Source organism: Brienomyrus brachyistius, chromosome 21 (assembly GCF_023856365.1).
Source record: "Brienomyrus brachyistius isolate T26 chromosome 21, BBRACH_0.4, whole genome shotgun sequence".
In the NCBI taxonomy this organism is placed as follows: Eukaryota; Metazoa; Chordata; class Actinopteri; order Osteoglossiformes; family Mormyridae; genus Brienomyrus; species Brienomyrus brachyistius.
The window spans coordinates 6,465,466-6,484,967 of NC_064553.1; the positions used below are offsets into that span (position 1 = coordinate 6,465,466).

A 19,502-nucleotide genomic window follows, 5' to 3' on the forward strand; every position below is an offset into this window, starting at 1 on the left:
ACTGCAAGACTTTTGTCATATTTAGTTTTTCTTATTGCAGTCACAGATTTTTTATAAAAATGAGCTTCCCTTTACAGAGACCAAAAACAATGGTCCCCACAATCTGAAAATACCAGGTTTTTATCACATTGTGGGACATTTGGTCCCCACAATGTAATATATACATGACTGACCCCCACACACACACAACTATGACAACCTTAAGCCCTACAAGCCATAAACTTAACCATAAGTAACTAAACAAGATACAAGACTTTTGCATTTTTGTTTTTTTTTTTGACTGCAGTCACAGATTTTTATAAAAATTGAGGTTATCCTTGTGGGGACTGAAAAAAATGTCCCCACCAGGTAAAAAGTTACAGGATTTTATCACATTGTGGGGAAATCTGATCCCCACAATGTAATAATTACAACAATACACAATGGAAAAGCAGAGAAGCGGACTGAGCATCACCGGTAAACTCACAGTAACTCACGGGTAGCTCACAGGTTACCTAACTCGCCATCGCACATCACACTTTCCATGTAATGACAACAGAAAGAAAAGAAAACAGAAGAGGAAAGGAAGTGGAAGAAGAGAAAGGCATCACATGAAAGAGGCAGAGGTATATCCTGGGGGAAGCATATCCATTAAGGGTCAGAAACAGACATAAAAGACGAGAAAAAAAACTGCATGACTGTGCAGTGTTATTTGCAGGAAAACAAAGAAGTACAGAGCTTCATCTCCAAAGAAAGACATCCTTCCAGCCCTGAGCTCTGCTTTACAGGAGCCCTGGGCAAAATCTGAGCACTGGACACACACTGTGCAATATGATAGCAGCTGAAAGAGAAGATATTAATTAAAAAGCAAAGTCACTTAATGCTTGCTGATATGTGTTCTTCTAAAGTAAAGCAAAACCTGTGTCCGTCAAGTTATATAGTGAAATTTATGTGACTAAAACCAATAAGGTAACAGGACACTGTCATATAGTAACAGACTTGTTAACCTTTTTACAGATTTTGGGGTTAGTGCATTTCGGGATCAGTTAATAGATCATATAAGGTCAGAAAATCCCTGTCTTGGCACAAACAGACAAACCTGCAATCACAGAGACGTGCTCCGGAGCGCCACCCTCTGTTTCCCGCTATATTTCACCAGAATGAACGTATAAAACACTCAGAAATAACAGTCCGTTTTTTGTTAGTCAGTCTAATGAATTTCACCTGCTGAATTCGCTAATCAGATTTTTTAATAGGAAAATGACAGAAAGGCAGAACCATTGAAAGTTCCCAAACAGAACCAAGAGTAACAGTGAACCTTGAGCTCGGCGATGAGAGACGACCTGGAAGCTGACAGATGTTTGTTTCTGGGTCCTTAACTGCCTCCTGCTGCCTCAGAGCAAAGGGCCTCTGCGTGCTAAAGTTTCTTATTGACGGCAAAGGCAGAAACGCTATATGGGGTTTCAGAGCCTCCTACACATTTTACGCTCACTCCTCCTACCAAGCCGTCAAAACGATAACGAAGGCCCGCATGCCTTTTTTAACGACCTGCCAGAATTAATTAAGTGCTCATCAGGGGTTGATGCCCCTTAATCAGCGTCAAAAGTGTATGCTCCCGGTTTTTGACGCCACAGCGCCTGCGGAGGGCGCTAGTGAGCCAACGCAGCATGGTTTCTCGAGCGCTGTAGGGGGCCACTGAGGATTCCAGCTTCCCTCTCACTCCATTGAAAAGCTTGTCGTTCTCATATTTCCGGGCGACTTTTCCATTTTAGCCCTATCAGGTCCATTTTCATGACCCTGGGAAAAAAATGTTTTGCTGGTTATATGGTTGCATCAGAGGGGTTAAAGAGGCCCAAACATCCAGGAACATCCCAGACGGAGACAGCCATTACAGAATTCCCTTTACGTGAGCTCGTTAAAAAGCAAAGAAAATTAAACCGCGGCACCTCCCTTTGATTTATCATCAATTCTCCCTTCTCTGCAGTCCTGTGACCTTGCGACATGGCGCGTGCCGGGACCATGCTGACTGAAGCACAGGGACAGCTGGAGCACCCGGTTCTCTGCCCCCCCCTCCCCCCCAAACTCCCCTGCATGGCCTCAATTCGTGTTCCCATCAGCAGGAAGCAGACAGGGTCCGGGCCTCCAGGTGCGAGCAAATGACTGCCTCGTTGCATTTTAGTCCTCAGATTTAAAAATGGGGGCTTCTGCCAGACTGGTGAACCCCGGTCGATAGCACAGAATCATTTTTACAAATCAGAAATCAGACGAGCGATCGCATCGCCCTGGCGGGAGGCCGGAGGGACACCTCACAGGCTGAGATAGGGCAGCAATCTGGGATCTGCCTGCTCCCAGCCACCTCGAGTCATGCATTAATCTAGATCCATTTCCCTGACAACGCTGCATAGAAATAGAAACAGATACTAGACAGGCCAATGATCAGCAGAATGACAAATACATAGGATGGATTTGAAAAGCCAATATCAGGTAACGTTGAGGCACCCAATAGGGCACATGTACAGTTCTGTGCCAAAATATTAGGCAGTCAAAGAAAACGATGCTTCAATGATCCTTAACTTCATATTGGTGGAAAACAATGACATCATGTCTCTCAAAGTGTGTCAGCTTAGAAATTTGAAAATATCTTGTTAATTCACCCCAGTATTTCCAGGAACTGTGCAATATACATTTTCTTTCACTGCCTAAGACTTTTGCACAGTACAGTATGTGCCATGGGTAAGATGACCCCCTCAGAGAGAGTCAATAGCATCGCTGACAGGTTGAATGGACCTCCTCCTTACCATAAACGTGGCGATGGCCCCTCCCACGATGAAACCAGCAATGACGTCAGACCAATGGTTTCGGTACTCCACCACCCGATTGATGCCGGCCAGCAAGGCCAGGCACATGAGTCCCAGGGAGAGAACCGGCTTGGCCAGTCGGGTGCCCTTTGCTTTCACCGAGCAGGTGATGTACATCTAAAAACATGGGTGACATCATCGATCAGAGACACACCCCTTTTTCTGTTAATGTGAGGGTGCTCACATGTATATAGATATATACAAGATCAAATGACCGTTACTGGGGTTCCTTTCGCCTGCGGTTGATCGCAGTGGGGGCCGCGTTTCCAAAAACACACGACCGATGATTGTTCAGTGGGAAGGAACCGGCTATTAAAATCTAAGATGGCACCCAGGAAAGGATGGCTCCTAATTACAGCAAGGGAAAGAAGCCCCCCCAAAGGCGCTGAAGTGCATAAAGCACAATCACGATCTTAACATAACTGGGTCATTCCATTTTAATTTGGCAAAAGGTTTTTGCATCACGATCTTTTATTTTGATGAAATTTGGCACCTGAATTGCACCTTCCAGGTCTCAGAAATGTTTTTGTTTTTTGGTCTCACGGTCAAGTCTCAGTTTCTCGTTTCTTGTTGAATCGAAATGGAATGACCCAACTATAAAGAACAATTAAACACTGTAAGAGGACAGTTTGGACCCTGGCCCAGCTGCAGCTCCGAGTCACGCAGCTCTGCTGACATCCTGTCACACGGACCAAAGTTCGATCACGTACTGCAGCATTCTGTCAACAAGGATGGAACTGAAGCTTTCGTCTGAAATGTTTTGAAATTATATTCAAAGTTTGCTTCCGTTGGCTGCACTGCAGCCTGGCACCTGCACTGCCGTGCACTTTATTCCAATCCGAAACGTGTTCTAATTTAGCCGGCATCTCTGAATCGGCCTTAGCGTGTTGGGCTGCGTGCTACCAGGCACCGATAACCATACATCAAATAACCAGTTATGGAAATTGGACGTAGAGCTTCCCTTCTGTGTGCGAGGGGCCTTGCCGTGAGTAAATAGGAGGGCGTCTCACTTGTCAGATAAGAAACCTACAAGGTGAATTGATGGATGCACATTAAACATGCCTGACACTGAAATATCATCAGAAAAAGCTTGTAATGAATTGGAAATTGCGTGTGACAACCTCAGCCATACAGTGAGGCAGACAAGCAACGCTACTGCACCACTTACAGAGAGCAGGCTCCTCTTTTCGGAAGACCTTGTGCACGAACTTTATTGTAGAAACGTCCCAACACGTCACAGCCGGGGAAAAATGACCATTCAGTATTGGGGAGAAGCAGGATGCTTTGGGAGGGGGGCGAACGCGCCCCTCCATCAGTGTAGCCGCGCAGTCCGGGTGAGGGGGAACCGAGCGCAGCACCACGGGCACCCGGGGCCACAGAGAATTCAGCCTGGAGATTTATGAGGCCGTCATAGCGGGTTCAACATAGAACCTTCCAAAAAACAATAGGAACTCATCTCCTTTGGGGGGCTTTAATGTATTTTCACCCCCTAGTTTTGGGGAGAAGTTAAATGTCTTCACTTTCATGAAGGAGGGTTCATGAGCATTAACTAACTAACTAATTAAATTAATTAATTAATAGATTGACTGATAATTAATAACAACAACATTTATATATCACTTTTCACAAAGGTTGTTTTACAAGGGGAGGTGGTATGGTGGTGCAGTGGTTAGCACTGTTGCCTCACACCTCTGGGACCCGGGTTCGAGTTTCTGCCTGGGTCACATGTGTGTGGAGTTTGCATGTTCTCCCCATGTCGTCGTGGGGTTTCTTCCAGGTACTCCGGTTTCCCCCCACAGTCCAAAGACATGCTGAGGCTAATAGGAGTTACTAAATTGCCCATAGGTGTGCATGTGTGAGCGAATGGTGTGTGAATGTGCCCTGTGATGGGCTGGCCCCCCATCCTGGGTTGTTCCCTGCCTCGTGCCCATAGCTTCCGGGATAGGCTCCGGACCCCCTACAACCCAGTAGGATAAGAGGTTTGGAGAATGAATGGATGGATGGATGGATGGATGGATGGATGTTTTACAAGGAAAACTAGTAATAAAATAAAAACAACAAGAACAAGGATGCAGCAGCTTTGCTGCCTGAATCCGAAATAATAATCGTGCATTTCATTTACGCAGCACTTTTCAGGAGCCCTAAGATCCTTACAGTAGGTGAGGGAACACGGGTGACGGCAATAAACACAAGAAAACAAACATTTTAATGCCTCAGGTACTGCGCAGCTATTCGCGCAGCTGCAGGTGCAACACGCTTTAATAGACGCTTATCGCTGCGACTTTGAAGCAGAAGTTTCATGCTCAGGGTGGGAGGCTTTGGCATATCAGCGCGGCGCATTAACTCGCGCATGCAAACATTCATATCTTCCTGACAGGAAAACTGTATATATAATTAATTTCCCGCAGTACAAAAGTCTATCTGCTCCTCTTCCTCCTATGGCAAAGATCTTGATCTTTAAACATATACACTGTCAAAGGCAGCCCGATACACAAAACACGTCATTACAGTGATACATGCACGTTTAAGCTTGGGTTAGAACTGAAAATGCCTACAAATCGACCAATGACACCAATATCAGAAGAGTAAAAAAATGCCTTTTGGGCAGTAAGTCACAGATTTTTTGCATTAATTGTCTGAGAAATTGCTATCATTTCTGAAATCATGCTGTCGGACTTCCTCTCATAGTCTTGGATTCTTGAGCGGTGACATGAACTGCATTTATACCCTTAGTGCTAGGTAATCCCAGAACGGCCAGACAGCTCAAACCATGAGACAGGGAGGCCAGCGATCGCAAGCAGCTATTTGCTGATTTAATGGCATCAATTTCCTCACAGTTACAGGCCTCCCGTGTCCAATTCCGCTTTCAACATCAAACGCGGCGACAGGCCTGACAAGCCGAATCCAGGCCTTTGCTGCCCAAGATTCCGATAATCATATTCGGTCAGGGTAACGATCCGATGACTGGGCATTTGTGCGAATGTCGTGGAAAGTGAGATCATCGCGAGAAACCCGAACAAGTTCCCCTACTTATGGACGATGGCCCCTTCTCTCCTTTCGACGTGTCCTTATCAATTACAGCAGAAGCTTTTACGACTGGTGGAGGGGGGCGAATCAGTCTCGGGATGAGCATCGATGCCAGTTTAACAACATGTTAGTGCGACAGCGGCACCACTGTTCCTACAGCTAAATAGCCAGGCTTCTGAAAAGAAAATGCCTAGTTACAGAAAGGCTGGAAAATTACACAGAGACGCACATTCCCATTGATACACTGTAATTCTCATTCTGTATCGAAGCCACGTTTCCTGCTCAGCTGAGAGCCAGGAAGGCTTTACTTAACGCAAACTGCTTAAAAGTGCAGGATCTAAAAAATTTGCTCCGAGCGTCGAGATCTGGCCGCCGCGAAGTTCAGCCTGCAAGGGAAACGGCTAAGTAGTGACAGGCCTCGTCTTCTCCGAGGCTACGCGTTGCCCCGTTGCGATAATGGGCGTCAGGGCGTATGTGAATGACATGCAAATAATCACATTTAAGGGTGGAGTATGCAATTTACACATCCAGTTTGTTCAAAAGCCACAAACGCTGTGCAGGCAGTTGAGACCCTCCAGTGGACAGTTGAGACCCTCCAGTGGACAGTTGAGACCCTCCCGTGGACTGTGTGGGTATCTAAGGAATCTGATGAGTAATATTCATAACATCCGTATAGAACTCCGTCTATGCAAAGACAGTAACACAAGCACAATCTTTAAGCTTCACTTATATCTGTACTTATGTTCCCTGGAAAACCCTGGAAGTTAGCAACCATGCAACCATTATCGCACATTGTACAGAGTACAACTAACCGCCTGCGACAGACTTGGATAATCTGCAACGATAGAGGCTCAACTTAACTCGGAAAAATGATTTGAGCCTGTATCGATAACCATTTGTCTCAAAATGAGGACTCAATATGTCTGAAGATCAACCCCTTAGTAGAGATTGCTTAAGTTCCATCCATATTGCAGTGATTCTAGTATTTAATGTGGGGGGGGAGGGCATAATTCATACGGGGCGGGCAGCCTTATGATTAACCAATGATATGTTTTGAATCCGTGAGTGACAAGGAATGCGGTACTCCATGGGCCAATCAGCTTTCAGCTGGAGCTCAGTGCCCCTTTGGCCCCGCCCCTGTGTCCTTGAGACTTAGAATGGCAATGCAGGCCAAAAAGTCCACCCACCGAGACGTACAGGGCGGCGTAGACGCTGAGGGCCGCCTCCTTGGAGGGGAAGGACTTGCGGGCGTGCAGCACATCCTCCTCGTTGCCTGTACACGCCCCCTGCTGGCTGATGAAGAGCGCCGCCTGCTGGCAGCCGAGGGCCGTGTAGTTGGGCTTGCACACGGTGAGGAAGTGAGGCGCCAGGTTGCCCGTCACCACCTGGCCGGCGTTGACGAAGATGTCGGTGGCGAAGAGGCCGAACGCGTAGACGCCTGCGGAGAACAGGATCGGAGGATACTTACAGCTGCCGTTTGGGAAGATACACCAGAATTTCCACATATCCCACCTCTTCCCCCATGAGAAACACAGACACACACATACGGATAAGAGCAAAGCATGGAGTCAGAGCATAGGGGCAACCTTTTATTGAGATTAGAGTGTTTCGCAACCCAGTCCTCGCAGACAGGCCACATTTTTACTCCCTTTCAGCACACCTGACCCAAACATTCAAGCAATCAAGAGCAACAAGGGTGTGCCCAAAATTGCATGCTTACACAGTGCATACTGAATTTCGTCAGAAGCCTACTACTCGACCGTATGACAATACACATGCATTTGAACACACTGCGTGTTGCCTGACCCAGATGTTTCCCAATGACGCTACATTACTTTTGCAAAAGTTAAAAGCCGTTTTCTACTTAAATTTGTACAGAGACTGCACTTCCTCTGCTCCAGAGACCTTGTGGGTTTTCCTCACCCATACTGAGGATTCTGACATACTGTATGGCTCATGTCACATACTATATTGTGCCTACTACACAGCGAACAAGTAAGCAACTTCCGACACACCCCAAAAACTTGCTGTGCTGGGAGCTGGTAGGGAGCAAAAACCTGGGCTGTCTGGAGGTCTCTGAGGGCTGGAGTGAGAAAGACTAGGGTAACATCCATCCATCCATTTTCCAAACCGCTTACCCTACTGGGCCAGCCCATCGCAGGGCACACTCACACACCATTCACTCACACACGCACACCTATAGGCAATTTAGCAACTCCAATTAGCCTCAGCATGTTTTTGGACTGTAGGGGGAAACCGGAGTATCCGGAGGAAACCCCACGACGACATGGGGAGAACATGCAAACTCCGCACACATGCGACCCAGGCAGAGACTCGAACCCGGGTCCCAGAGGTGTGAGGCAACAGTGCTAACCACTGCACCACCATGCCGCCCCACTAGGGTAACATTCATATGATTATTCTGCTGGCCCGAGGACTCAACTGATGACCTTGTGAACATGGGCACAGCTTCCTAACCCATAAAGCCACACACCACCCTCTTATCAAGGCAGAAAAGATGCCTAAGGACTGCAGACTACCTCTCAGACACAGAGAGCAAATTAGCTATGGAAGCTTGTATCGGGACACTCAGCCAATGCTCCTAGCGTGCTGGAAGAAATCGAAATCCCTAAACTCTCACGGAAATCTCGAGCAGACGTATTCAACTTCTGCTGAAGTAAGACTCATATACAAGACTCAAATACAAGACTCAAATACAAGAATTAAATACGAGCTTACGACGTACATTTACGGGGGTGTTGCACTGACCACCGAGCCACCACAGTGGTTCTGGGTTGACAGGTAGCCTCACGGTTCTTGAGTTGTGCGTATGATTCCTAAGGCGTCTATGTGTGTGTCGGTTCTGCATGTTCTGCCTCTGCTAATGAGTGCTTACTCCTCACGCCTCAGCTTCCCTCCATGCTGGTGGGTGGGTACAGCAGGGGCTGTGTGACGGACGGTCCTCCCATCCAGGATATCCCCTGTACTTCCTGGCACAGCCCCCACACTCTCAGTGACCCCGGTTAGGAAAGATGGACGACTTTGCTACCTGTTTACTTCAGCATGACCTGCAACATTGATCATTTGCGGGGACGGCGACACATAAACGCCACAGTGGTTTGTTTTCTGCTCAGGAGAATGCGTCCCACCAAACCGTCTCCTGTCTCCTGGCCAACCCCCCCCAAACGAAACAATGGCCAGCTGAACACGGCTATATTTCACTGGAGACAATTCACCGAAATTTCCAACCTGAAACTCACATGGTATCTTTGGGGATTTTAGTTGCAGTTCCTCTGTGTGGTATCAGTAGCAGTTCGGAGAGCTGCACACACTGAGAGCAGGACTAAGACTGATGACAGTGGGAGCACACTGCCTTTACACCTGGGAGGACAGTTTAAAGAACCAAAATGGCTTCTTTGTAAAGGACACATGAACAATAGTCTCGTGGATTCAATGTGTCAATAAACACAAAAGAAATAACACTTTTCTCCACCAAAGCACACACTGTGTGATCAGATCTCTGGTTCAAATCCCAGGATCAGCAGAGTCATTTTACCACTGGGCCCTTGAGCGAGGCCCTCAACCCCCAACCGCTCCAGGGATTGAGGCACTCTGCTTTCTGAAGTGTACGACGCTTCGGTCAAAAGCAGCTGCCAAATAAATAAAACTGTAAATATTTCTATAGAATATGCCTCCATGCATTGCTAAATACAGTCAAACCTCCCTTATCCGGACCTCCAATATACGGGCACCTCCCTCTACCAGGCACATCTAGGTATGCGCACGCACAAATTAATATTACACAACCAGCAGCTGTTGTTACGAGCCCCAGTCTAGGGTTGGGGCGAACAGAGTAGAAGGGAAAGCAGACGTGGAGTAAGGGAAGGTGTGATGGACAAGGGAGCACACGTGGACATAGAAAAATATAAAAATACCCCTATTTTTATTGACATGCCACGGACAGAGAACAAATAAGCCCAGTGCAAAAGGACTCAGGATCGACTATAACGAAAACAATAAACAAAACCCAGCTTCCGAACGCAACCCAAAGCTAACTTACCTAAGTGCAGAGAAAACAAACACACAACGACAAATTCTACACCTTACTCCCAATCCAAACAACAGCTTACAACACAAGCTCGCGAAACAAAACTGGCCGTCACTCCCTATGCACTGGGATACGCCCCAGTCACCCTGAACTGGATAAGCATATAGAGGTATAAAAAGCATTTTAACATTTACAGTTTTAAAAAAAGTTCTGCTTTTTTGCATGAAGAACCAGACAGGAAAATTCACATTATCTGCTTTGCATTAAACAGGCGGCTTTCATTCGAGTGATTAGGATCCCTGCAGAAACGAGCAAAAATGCGACATTGAACCTTTCTGGTGAGAAATGCGGCTGCTCCGCCATCCCGCCGCAATTCTTCTGATTGCTGTCCAGTTGGGGCGCAGTGGGTCGGCCCATTTGTTCCTTACAGAGGTCCATTTGAAACAGAACCTCGAGAGCAACTGCATTCAGCCGGCAAAGTGCACATAATTCTTGCCACAGCTATTGCAAAAAATCTGAATTGGGTTGATGACGACGGAATTCGGCGAGACTGCTTCCAATGGCTATAGTGAAACTTTGCCCACTTAGTTTGACATGTATAACAGGCCGAAAAGACCCTAAAGCCATTTTTACCAGAACGTTCCCTGTGAGACCACCTGGGCTGTTTTGATAGCTTTGCATCAGATTATAGTCATTCATCCATCTAAAGGTCGGGATGTAATGGAGACTAATGCATCATATCTCTATCATTTTGTTTATCAGATAGCGTTTTGTGGTGTATTAGCAAAGAGATTATCCTATCATCACCTTTATTAATATCCCCATAAAACCTTGGCTATCTGTATGAGTGTCATGGAAAGTAGGCTAATGGATCTCCTGATTCGAACCTGGTTCACATCCCTGATGTCACGCCCCATGGTCAAACAAGCACTCAGTTTGCATTAATCAGATACGCATGTAGCGCTCAAGTTAAAAGTCAGCACACCCTGGCACTCGATGTGAGGTATTGTCGTTCCCATGTAACTTACTGAACGGCTCGCTATTGTCCTCCATCTCGCCCGGTTCTGGCTCATCTCCTCCAGTCCAAAGTCCCCGATCGCCTCGGAGCCTCCTCGTGTTCACACGCGCTGTTCCTCGTGATCTATCAGGACTGAATCTGCCTGCTGCCAATCTCTGCAGACCACTGACGCCTACCACGAGCCTAGCCTGCCAATTCCACTTCTGTTTTCCAGATTACTTTAATAAAGCCCGGGTCTCTTGTATCTTCTGGGTTCTGCGGTTTCAGCGCCTCCTTTAAACACCACTTCGTCATTTTTCATGGGGGCAACATGGAGGAAAATCACACACGTCACTTAGAGTCTCTGGATTAATGTGGATTCAGAAGAATTCAAAGAACTCAAGAGCGCAGTAATGCTGGGAACAATTGGCTGCAGGTGCAACGAAGGTTCACGAATTCTGAAGGTGCAGCATACAGATTGGATATAACTCTGCTCCTCAGCGGGGATCACATGGAGATGGAAAGATGGGGGGATTCAAGCTCGTGTGTTTAGTGGAACCACTGAACTAAGACCCAGCGCATCTCCAGCTAATGTTTATCTCAACACACAAGTCCTTTCGCATATAGCTGCATTTATCTGAGACCAAACAGGAGTAGCAACTATTTCAAAAGACGTGATGATCTTTGACTGCAGCCCAGACTTAAAGGGGCCGTGTAAAACACGAGGTAGCATCAGCATGGTACCAAATCCAGTCAGGTCTTTGAAAAACATGAGGCTGCTTTTTTATGCTGGTCTATTTGGAGGCTTATATCATAGGAACAAATATCGCAGGGGTGAAATATACTAGTTAACAGAACTAACAAATGCCTTCTTGTCCTTGAAAAAGGTTTTCCAATTTAAGGCTGCAAGATTCTCAAACGTAACAGTCTGGGAACTTGGCTTTTGTGACAGGAGCCAGACTAAAAACAAGCAGGGCGCAGTTTCCGGGAACCTACTGCAGCCTGAGTCACCTCCGCAAACGACCCTGACGCACGACAGTCACCAGGAAACGACACGGAGGACGACCCAGAGACGTACCCAGGAAGCGGAAGGTCCTCCGTACCAGCGGGTTGAGGTAACAGCAGTCTCCCATCACGGTAATCTTCTCTCGGTTGTCCACGTCTTCGGAAACGTACTGGAGCAAGAAGAACACAGACTCTGTAGCCGATATCTAAAGAAAAGAAAAGAAAAGTCCTACATAAATATTTTCAATAGGCCATATTTCCAGCTCCTTTCCAGTAGATACGAGATGTATTTGTCAATCTGAAAGTGTAGTGCAGTGTAATTGCTAAGACAACATGTAATGCTTCCTGTTTCACTATTTAACCAAAATAAAATGGCATGTTAACAGGGTCAGTCGTGACAGTAACAATATTTGACAAAGCTAATGCCGCAAAGATAATATGACTTTAAAGCACATGGAAACCATGTTCTACATGGTCTACATTACATTTGTTTTAAACTACATCCACAGAGCAGCCTTTACATGCTGGAGTTTCGACTAACGGTTACACGAAATTTAACTGAACCACTTCCACTAAGGAGGTACGGCGTCAGAGATCCCATTCAAATTGACAGATTTTCCACCTACAGTCTCCTTATATAGCATCATAATAATCTCTCCATTCTCAGTAATGGCAGGTGCCTCCGCTGAAGAACCGCTGGATCATACAAAAAGTGCATCTGTCCAGAAAGCAGGCAAGTTTGTGTGATCCTAACTCACTAGGAAGTTCACAGCTCTGAACCATTTTTCCAAAGCCGCCTTCTCATAGCTGTTATTGCACAGAAACCAAAAGAGGTGGTATTGCTGTGACTTTTTCCGGATCAAAAATATTCATGCATCTTCCCTCACTTATGACCTTCTGCTTTAAGAATCTAATCTGCCTAAAGCCTCTGTCACCTCAAAGTTCTTGTACAAAACAATATCAAAGCAATCCGCTGTTCTTCAGTCTCTCTCGCCTGTCATCCCAACGTCAGACTTCATCAATTTCAGAGCAGAAAATTCCTTCCTGGTTCCAGTCTGGCGACATGGCCTCCTTAGGAGAGTAGATTAGGTTACTGAAGTATTCTTCTACCTCTTTACAGATCCTTCACCTTGAATAGACTATATATTCGTTGAAAAAGGCAATCTAATATATAACAGAATGAAAAAAAATTAAAAAAAAAAAAAAAATGTGCAAGAGTATTATCAGAGTAGAATGAATAAAATACTACTAGGAAATAATTGATCTTTTAGATAGAAAATAATTGTTTTTCTTGACCCAGAGGTCTATTTTACATTGTCCGGATCTACTTTTACTGCTGTCCGTCTTCTTCTTGTATTGTAGAAGGAGATTGGTTTAGCCCTCTTTTAAAAAAAAGGAAACATCTCTATTGGCCCACAGTGTGTATCATGAGAGGGACACTTTCCTTGCTGAAAAGAGTACAACTGAATAGACTGGGCTGCTCTTCATATTTCATCGTTTCTCTGCCCTTTCACCCAACACAAAATCTCCATTCCGATAACATTCTCCATATTCTCCTGTCACCCTCCCCATTCATATGTTTTTCCTCTAGGGACACTGTAGTCCATACCTTGCACATCTGGTTTTAAGCTACTTGCAAAATGGTAATCCGGTATATACTGAAGCAGCATAAATTGTATTTAACATGTGTCATTATCCAAAACAGTTATGCAAAACTTCTCTACGGTTTGGCTGTTTTAACTTAAAAGACCTATACATTATGGTTTCTATGCATTGATTTTCATACATGCTAAATGTCTCAAAGAGAAATTAAGGACCCGTTCATTTCATGGGTCCTTGATTTCACTGAACCCCAGAACAGTCTACAAAGATATTTTCATTATTTCAAGCTCATATTCATTCTAGACACATATTGTGGAGCCTAATGATACCATAGATCACAGTGACCCTGTATTTAATGCAGGTTCACCTGTGTGGGGTGTGTGATCCAGTGAACACACACACAAAACGCACAGGTGTCCACGTGGTACAATGTGTCACACGAACTAACGCTCCCTGAAACCATGATATAATTGCATGAGATTAGTTATTGAGGCTGCTGCAAGGATAACGATCGTAATCGATGACGCCGATAATAATCGGCAATAAAAATAGCTGACCATTTTTTTGTCGATTTTTTTTACATTTTTGCCCTTTGCAGCGTACATAGCGTATAATGGCATCATTGCCTAACAACGTTAACTCTGGTGTGTTAAGATTAATTCATTCGTCACTTTTTGCGTGCGGGGTCCGCACAGAGCGCAGTATCATATGTACATGCTACATTTATTCATGGACTCAGGAGTATGAGGCGCCAAACCAGACAAAACCGAGCGAAAATCGCGAAAGGAAACGAATGCATGTACGCAAGAGACATTGAAAGAGCGAGGGAACTAAATATGGTGGAGACAGTGGATGTTTGTTTTTTATAAAACTGTCACTTTAAATACAGATTCTTTATAATTTGTAAAGTTTATTTTAGTACTGTTATTTTAAAAAAAAACCTCAGCATTTTTTAAGCATTTGCACTTTTCTATCAAACCTGACTTTTGGCCCAACAAATCGATTGGCCTAGTTGATCATTTGATCACATGATTAATCGACTATCAAAATAATCATTTTTTTTGCAGCCCTGTTATGGATAGAAAAACACATTCAAGTACATTGTACTGTTGTATGCTATGAATGAATACAATTAAATAAACAAATAAATCTTCCTTAACGCAACAGTCTGGCTGTGCTCTGATTATATATGTTGTCCTTTTAAAATTGCAGCATTAAAATTAATTTATGCTGATTCTTCCACAAGATCACTACAAATAAAAGCACTACATTTTCCATGAGTTGTTCTCAGACGCAGAGAACAAAATGAGGCGAGTTTTTGTCCAACTCTTTTATTAAATGAATTTAAATAAATCTGCACTATCGACGAATTACAACGAACGAATCCAGTGGGATAATGCAATTGTAAAAGAATATTTTCTACGCGAAATGTTAAAAACTGTATGAAATGTTTGTGCAAGATATACTGTCATTTTTGGCTGTGTAAATTTGTCATTATATTTTCGAAATTATGGGTCTTTTTTGTTTCATTGTTTTTTTTCTTTAGCCAAATTTTAATAAGCCCTTAATTTTCATATAGTACAATGCATATCGAGGACACTGGCGAAGGATAGTTAAAAACAACAAGTCTCCGCTCTCCAACATCTGCAAAATTACGACCGATGGAAAGAGACATATCTGCGATTATTCACGTTTCACTTGAGGGCAAAAGAACCCGGAAGACCAAAGAGCATCGTGCACTAAGAATAGCAGTCACGCCGCCCTGCCCCATAAATGTCAGCTGCCATAACCCTGACGGAGGACGGCTCAGCATGCCGCTCTTGGATGCGAGTCGCCTCCTCTCCGCTGCCGACGCAGCCGCAAATTAATGAGCCTGACAGCAAATCTCCATTCATGGCAACTCTCCATTAAAGCCTACCATTGCTAAAACTGCTCACTTGGTTAATATGGGCCTACGCCACCTGCATACCGCCATCTTACTCATGTTAAACTTCAGTCTTACTGCCCAGATGGAAAACTTCTCAATTTCATAAATCAAACCCCTTATTATTCCATTCAAGGGCTTGTGCTGCTGGATTAGTTCAAAATCACAGTTAGCTTTCTTGCAAAATGAAAACACCCTGTAGCCTATTTTCAATAGCCTATGCACAGACTGTGATCGACATAGGCCTCGGCCTATTCACTGAGTAATAAAGGGGTTAAACTTATAATGCATGTCCTACTGTTGGCAGTTTCCTCGTTGGGGGTGTGGGAGGGGTGTACACATCTTAACCATATAGTATCCCCCCCCCCCCTCCCGCCCCTGACAAACGCACAAGCCCAGTCAGGAAAGGAATTCAGGGATCTAGAGATACTGAGAACTGCAGCTTGAGCTCCATCTGAAAGTCCTTAATGTGCTTTAAACGACCAAGAAACTTCAAATCCCCCAAGACATGGTCAAAAAACTTCAAGGTTCCTTCAAATAACAGAACAGGCGACTCCTTAGTTCTGTGGTACGTCTCCTAAGGAAATGCAGTACAATGTACAGTATTTCTTCTGTATTGCAGTTCTGTACATTGTCATTAAGAGCCTTTGATGGATCTGGTCAGTTGCGGTCCAATTTCATATTGCAAAAGGTGATAGCTTTTCATCCCAAGTCAGTGTGGGCTGCTGCCTTAAAGATAGTGAAGTTACTTCTGTAAAGCTCCCCCTCCTGCTGCTCTTTCGTTTTAGGGTGCCACATACTAGCTTGCTGCAAGAATTATGGCACTAAGAAACTCTTGAACTTCTGTCAGTGTTCTTGGCACTTGCTCCCCTTCAAAATGCACAGACATATTCACTGAATCCCTTAGGGAGATGCTGACTAATCGAGGATTCAATTAAGCAATATGGGATAAAATGTGAATGTACATCAGCTTTTCCCGTGACCGACAAAGAAATTTTAAAAACACGAAAGGTTTTAAAATAAAACTGTATCAAGAACGTATCAGATCCAGCCTCCAAAACACAAGATAAAAGACAAAAATTCTGAGGAGACTGGTTAAATAATATTTTTTAACGGTTCAAAAAAGTCAAAGATGACATTCGGCCGAGTTATGATAACCTTGGAGGTACAATAACAGGAACACATATTTTTCCCGATGGCTGAGGACTTGCAAGTGAGATCTTACAATCTTTTGGAAAGAGGGGCTGCGGATCGCTGGCTGATACAGTAGCTGTGAGACAGAGGCTGTTGTATATACTTTGATCCACCGATCCCGATGCTCATCACTAATTCTCGCCCGGTACAGACGTGGAAGGTACGTGCGCTGAATACGTATGACCGCTTCCCGGCTCACGCTTCGCATTCAAGCCACCAGCGACCGGAAGCTGTCGGTCTGCCGGTGCATTTCGTCCCGCAGGACGTGGGGAACTGTCAGGCTGTCCCCAGGGGCGTACTTCTGATGCCCGAGGACATGTGTCCGTTTCCCGCTAAAGGCCCTTTTCAGCGATGGAGCCTGTCTACGAAAGGAGAGGGTACGGGCTACTCTGGACAACTGGCTCACCTTAACCAAGGTGAATAAGGACTCTGATAATCAAGTCTTAATAAAAAATATATATATATGGGAAGAGTCCATCTATTAGATCATTTTCAATTGTTCCAGTAGAGCAAGTCTCACCGTGGAGTAAGGAACTGTAAATTATGCACTTAGCAAGGTTCACTTTCATTCTTATCATATCTTACCGTATCACACCCAGCTTACCCATTCTACTTAGTCAATAAATCATTTCATGTGTAAGAAAGCTGCTCCCGGATTAGTTTAATTTCCTTTCCTATAACTTCCTAATCACCCTTGGATTTTTGTCTCCAGCTAACTACGTACACCTTCCGCTTACCAGATATACTAACATCTATTGATTAACAGTCATAGAGACACAGCTGTAGTCACTATAAATACCTCAAGTTTCCACGCAGGGCGTACAGGGCAGGAAGAAAAATCATCTCAGATGAGCTCACACTCAGCTTTTCTCTGAATCTCAACTTTAACTACAAGCCTACATAAAGAACCCCCTCCTCTATTTAAGATATTGCCGTTTGGGTAAATGAATTATGTGGCGTTATCAATCAAAAGACCAGATTCTCTCTTCAGAACTAATTAAAAGCCCAAAGGATCGGCAAATCAAAATAAAATTAATCGCAGGCAAATGTTTGCCACAAAGCTAAATATACAAATTAATTAAGAAGAACACAAACGGAACATTAGGCTAATTAATCCTCAAGGGCGCTATATGTAGATGAGTGATTGTCGTTTAAACTTCCTGAAGCCCTCACGAGATCAGTCATTACGGCAATATCAGGTCGGGCTAGTTTAAGTTCTGGTAAATTACCTATATAGAAAGTGAGATATATAGAAATGGCAATGCTTTACGTGTCGGAGATGTGAACAAGAGATGAATATTTGGAGGACCGAGAAGCCTTCAACATAGAAAGTTCTGTAAGATGATCTAATTACACGTTAATGTATAATGGATCATTACGACTGCCTTAAGAGTATTAAAAGAGAAACAAAAATCAGTACCACTACAGAAAGACCAAATATCTTTATCTTAAACGATGAAGCGATTAAGCACACTTTAGGACTATTAGTCATCGGCAAATATGTCATTAACTGGAAGCTGTTATACAGTCTGTTCATATATAAAAATGACAACTCACGACCAGTGCGGGAACTCCGGCGACCACAGTGTACAGGATAGCCGGGGGAATAGCGCTCAACTCCTCCGGTCCGAGGTACGGTTTTGTGTAAGCGTTGTCATAGCAGAAAAATCCCTGTACGTGCACGTTGAAAGTGTCTGTGTACTCGAAGTAGTACGCCAGCATGATAGTCCCAGCCATTATGACTATCTGAAAATAAAGCATTGTCGACCAAAATAAATCAACTTGATCCACTGTCAGCAGAAGAGCCCGACTCTCTTCGTCTCTTGCAACCCTAATGCGACCGGGGCATTTCTTGGTTCAGCACAGCGCCTCTTCTGCATCGATCACACGTTGAAAGAGATAATCCATGAAATATCGAAACGCGCGCCGCTACCGGTCACGGCAACGCACGTTGGGCTGGAGCATCAGTGCACACTGTGCCTGCTGGGATGTTCAGTGCGAGCATTGCTGATTGATGCAGCTAGTCCTTTCAACCATTTGCACTCCTCAAGCGAGTCTCGGCGATTTAAGAGTGATGTATATGTATATATATTATGCAGCAACATCAGCTGCACTGCGTTAGGACTCCCCCCCCTCCACACACACACACACACACACACACACACTTCCAAGACTGCGTTACGCTTAACCCTTATTACATAACCCAAGTTTCAAAAGGTCAATTTTTCTCCGACTCAAAGTAAGAGCTTTTGGGCATCTTTTCCGAAAGTGCAACGTCACTGACAGTTTCTTTGATGATTTCTTTTGTGATAAAGGCGGGGAAACGGTGAGACGCTGTTGATTTTGTTAAAATTACACTGAGTGGCCAGTGTATTAGTTACAATCCGGGTGCTGATAGGGATTTTGGACCCCATGATGGCCCCCCCACGCAGACCAATCCAATTATGTTCCAATTTTTTAGGGCCCCTGTCACTCAGGGGCTCCTGAAATCATCCCAGTTCCTCCCCTTACAATCGCTTGCTCTTGCGAACAGGCTGGTTTTCATAACAGCAAATCACGTGTCTGTAACCGGATACATACAGCACACAGACAGGGTCAGGGGGTTCACTTACTGTTTGACTAAGCATTACAACGACCAAGACGTCTGACCTAAGCAGTTTCAACGATGATGGTTCTATCCTTCCAGAGGGAAAAACTGTTCTGGGATTTTCATGCGCTACAGTTTCTGTAATTTACAGAGAATTATGTGATGAGCAAACGTCCAGTCGATGGCAGTTCAGTGGCCAAAACACCTTGTTTATGACAGAGGCTATAGGAAAATGGCCAGAACTATTAAAGTTAACAGAAAGGCCACAAAAATGACAGCTC

General features: G+C 44.7%; 1 protein-coding gene across 5 annotated transcripts in view; it reads right to left on the reverse strand.

Moving 5' to 3' along the window:
- plppr5a (phospholipid phosphatase related 5a) overlaps nucleotides 1-19,124 on the reverse strand; it is a 36,172-nt gene extending 17,048 nt beyond the window's left edge. For 4 of the 5 annotated variants that reach the window (XM_048989959.1, XM_048989958.1, XM_048989956.1 and 1 more), the window contains exons 1-4: nucleotides 18,192-19,124; nucleotides 11,988-12,120; nucleotides 7,052-7,302; nucleotides 2,778-2,954 (exon numbers count right to left, since the gene is read on the reverse strand). In XM_048989959.1, the coding sequence (XP_048845916.1) occupies nucleotides 2,778-2,954; nucleotides 7,052-7,302; nucleotides 11,988-12,120; nucleotides 18,192-18,395 (765 nt within the window). In that variant the 5' untranslated portion in view covers nucleotides 18,396-19,124. The remainder of the gene's footprint in view (nucleotides 1-2,777; nucleotides 2,955-7,051; nucleotides 7,303-11,987; nucleotides 12,121-18,191) is intronic. The other variant, XM_048989960.1, reaches the window with a different exon arrangement.
- Nucleotides 19,125-19,502: the final 378 nt, after the last annotated feature.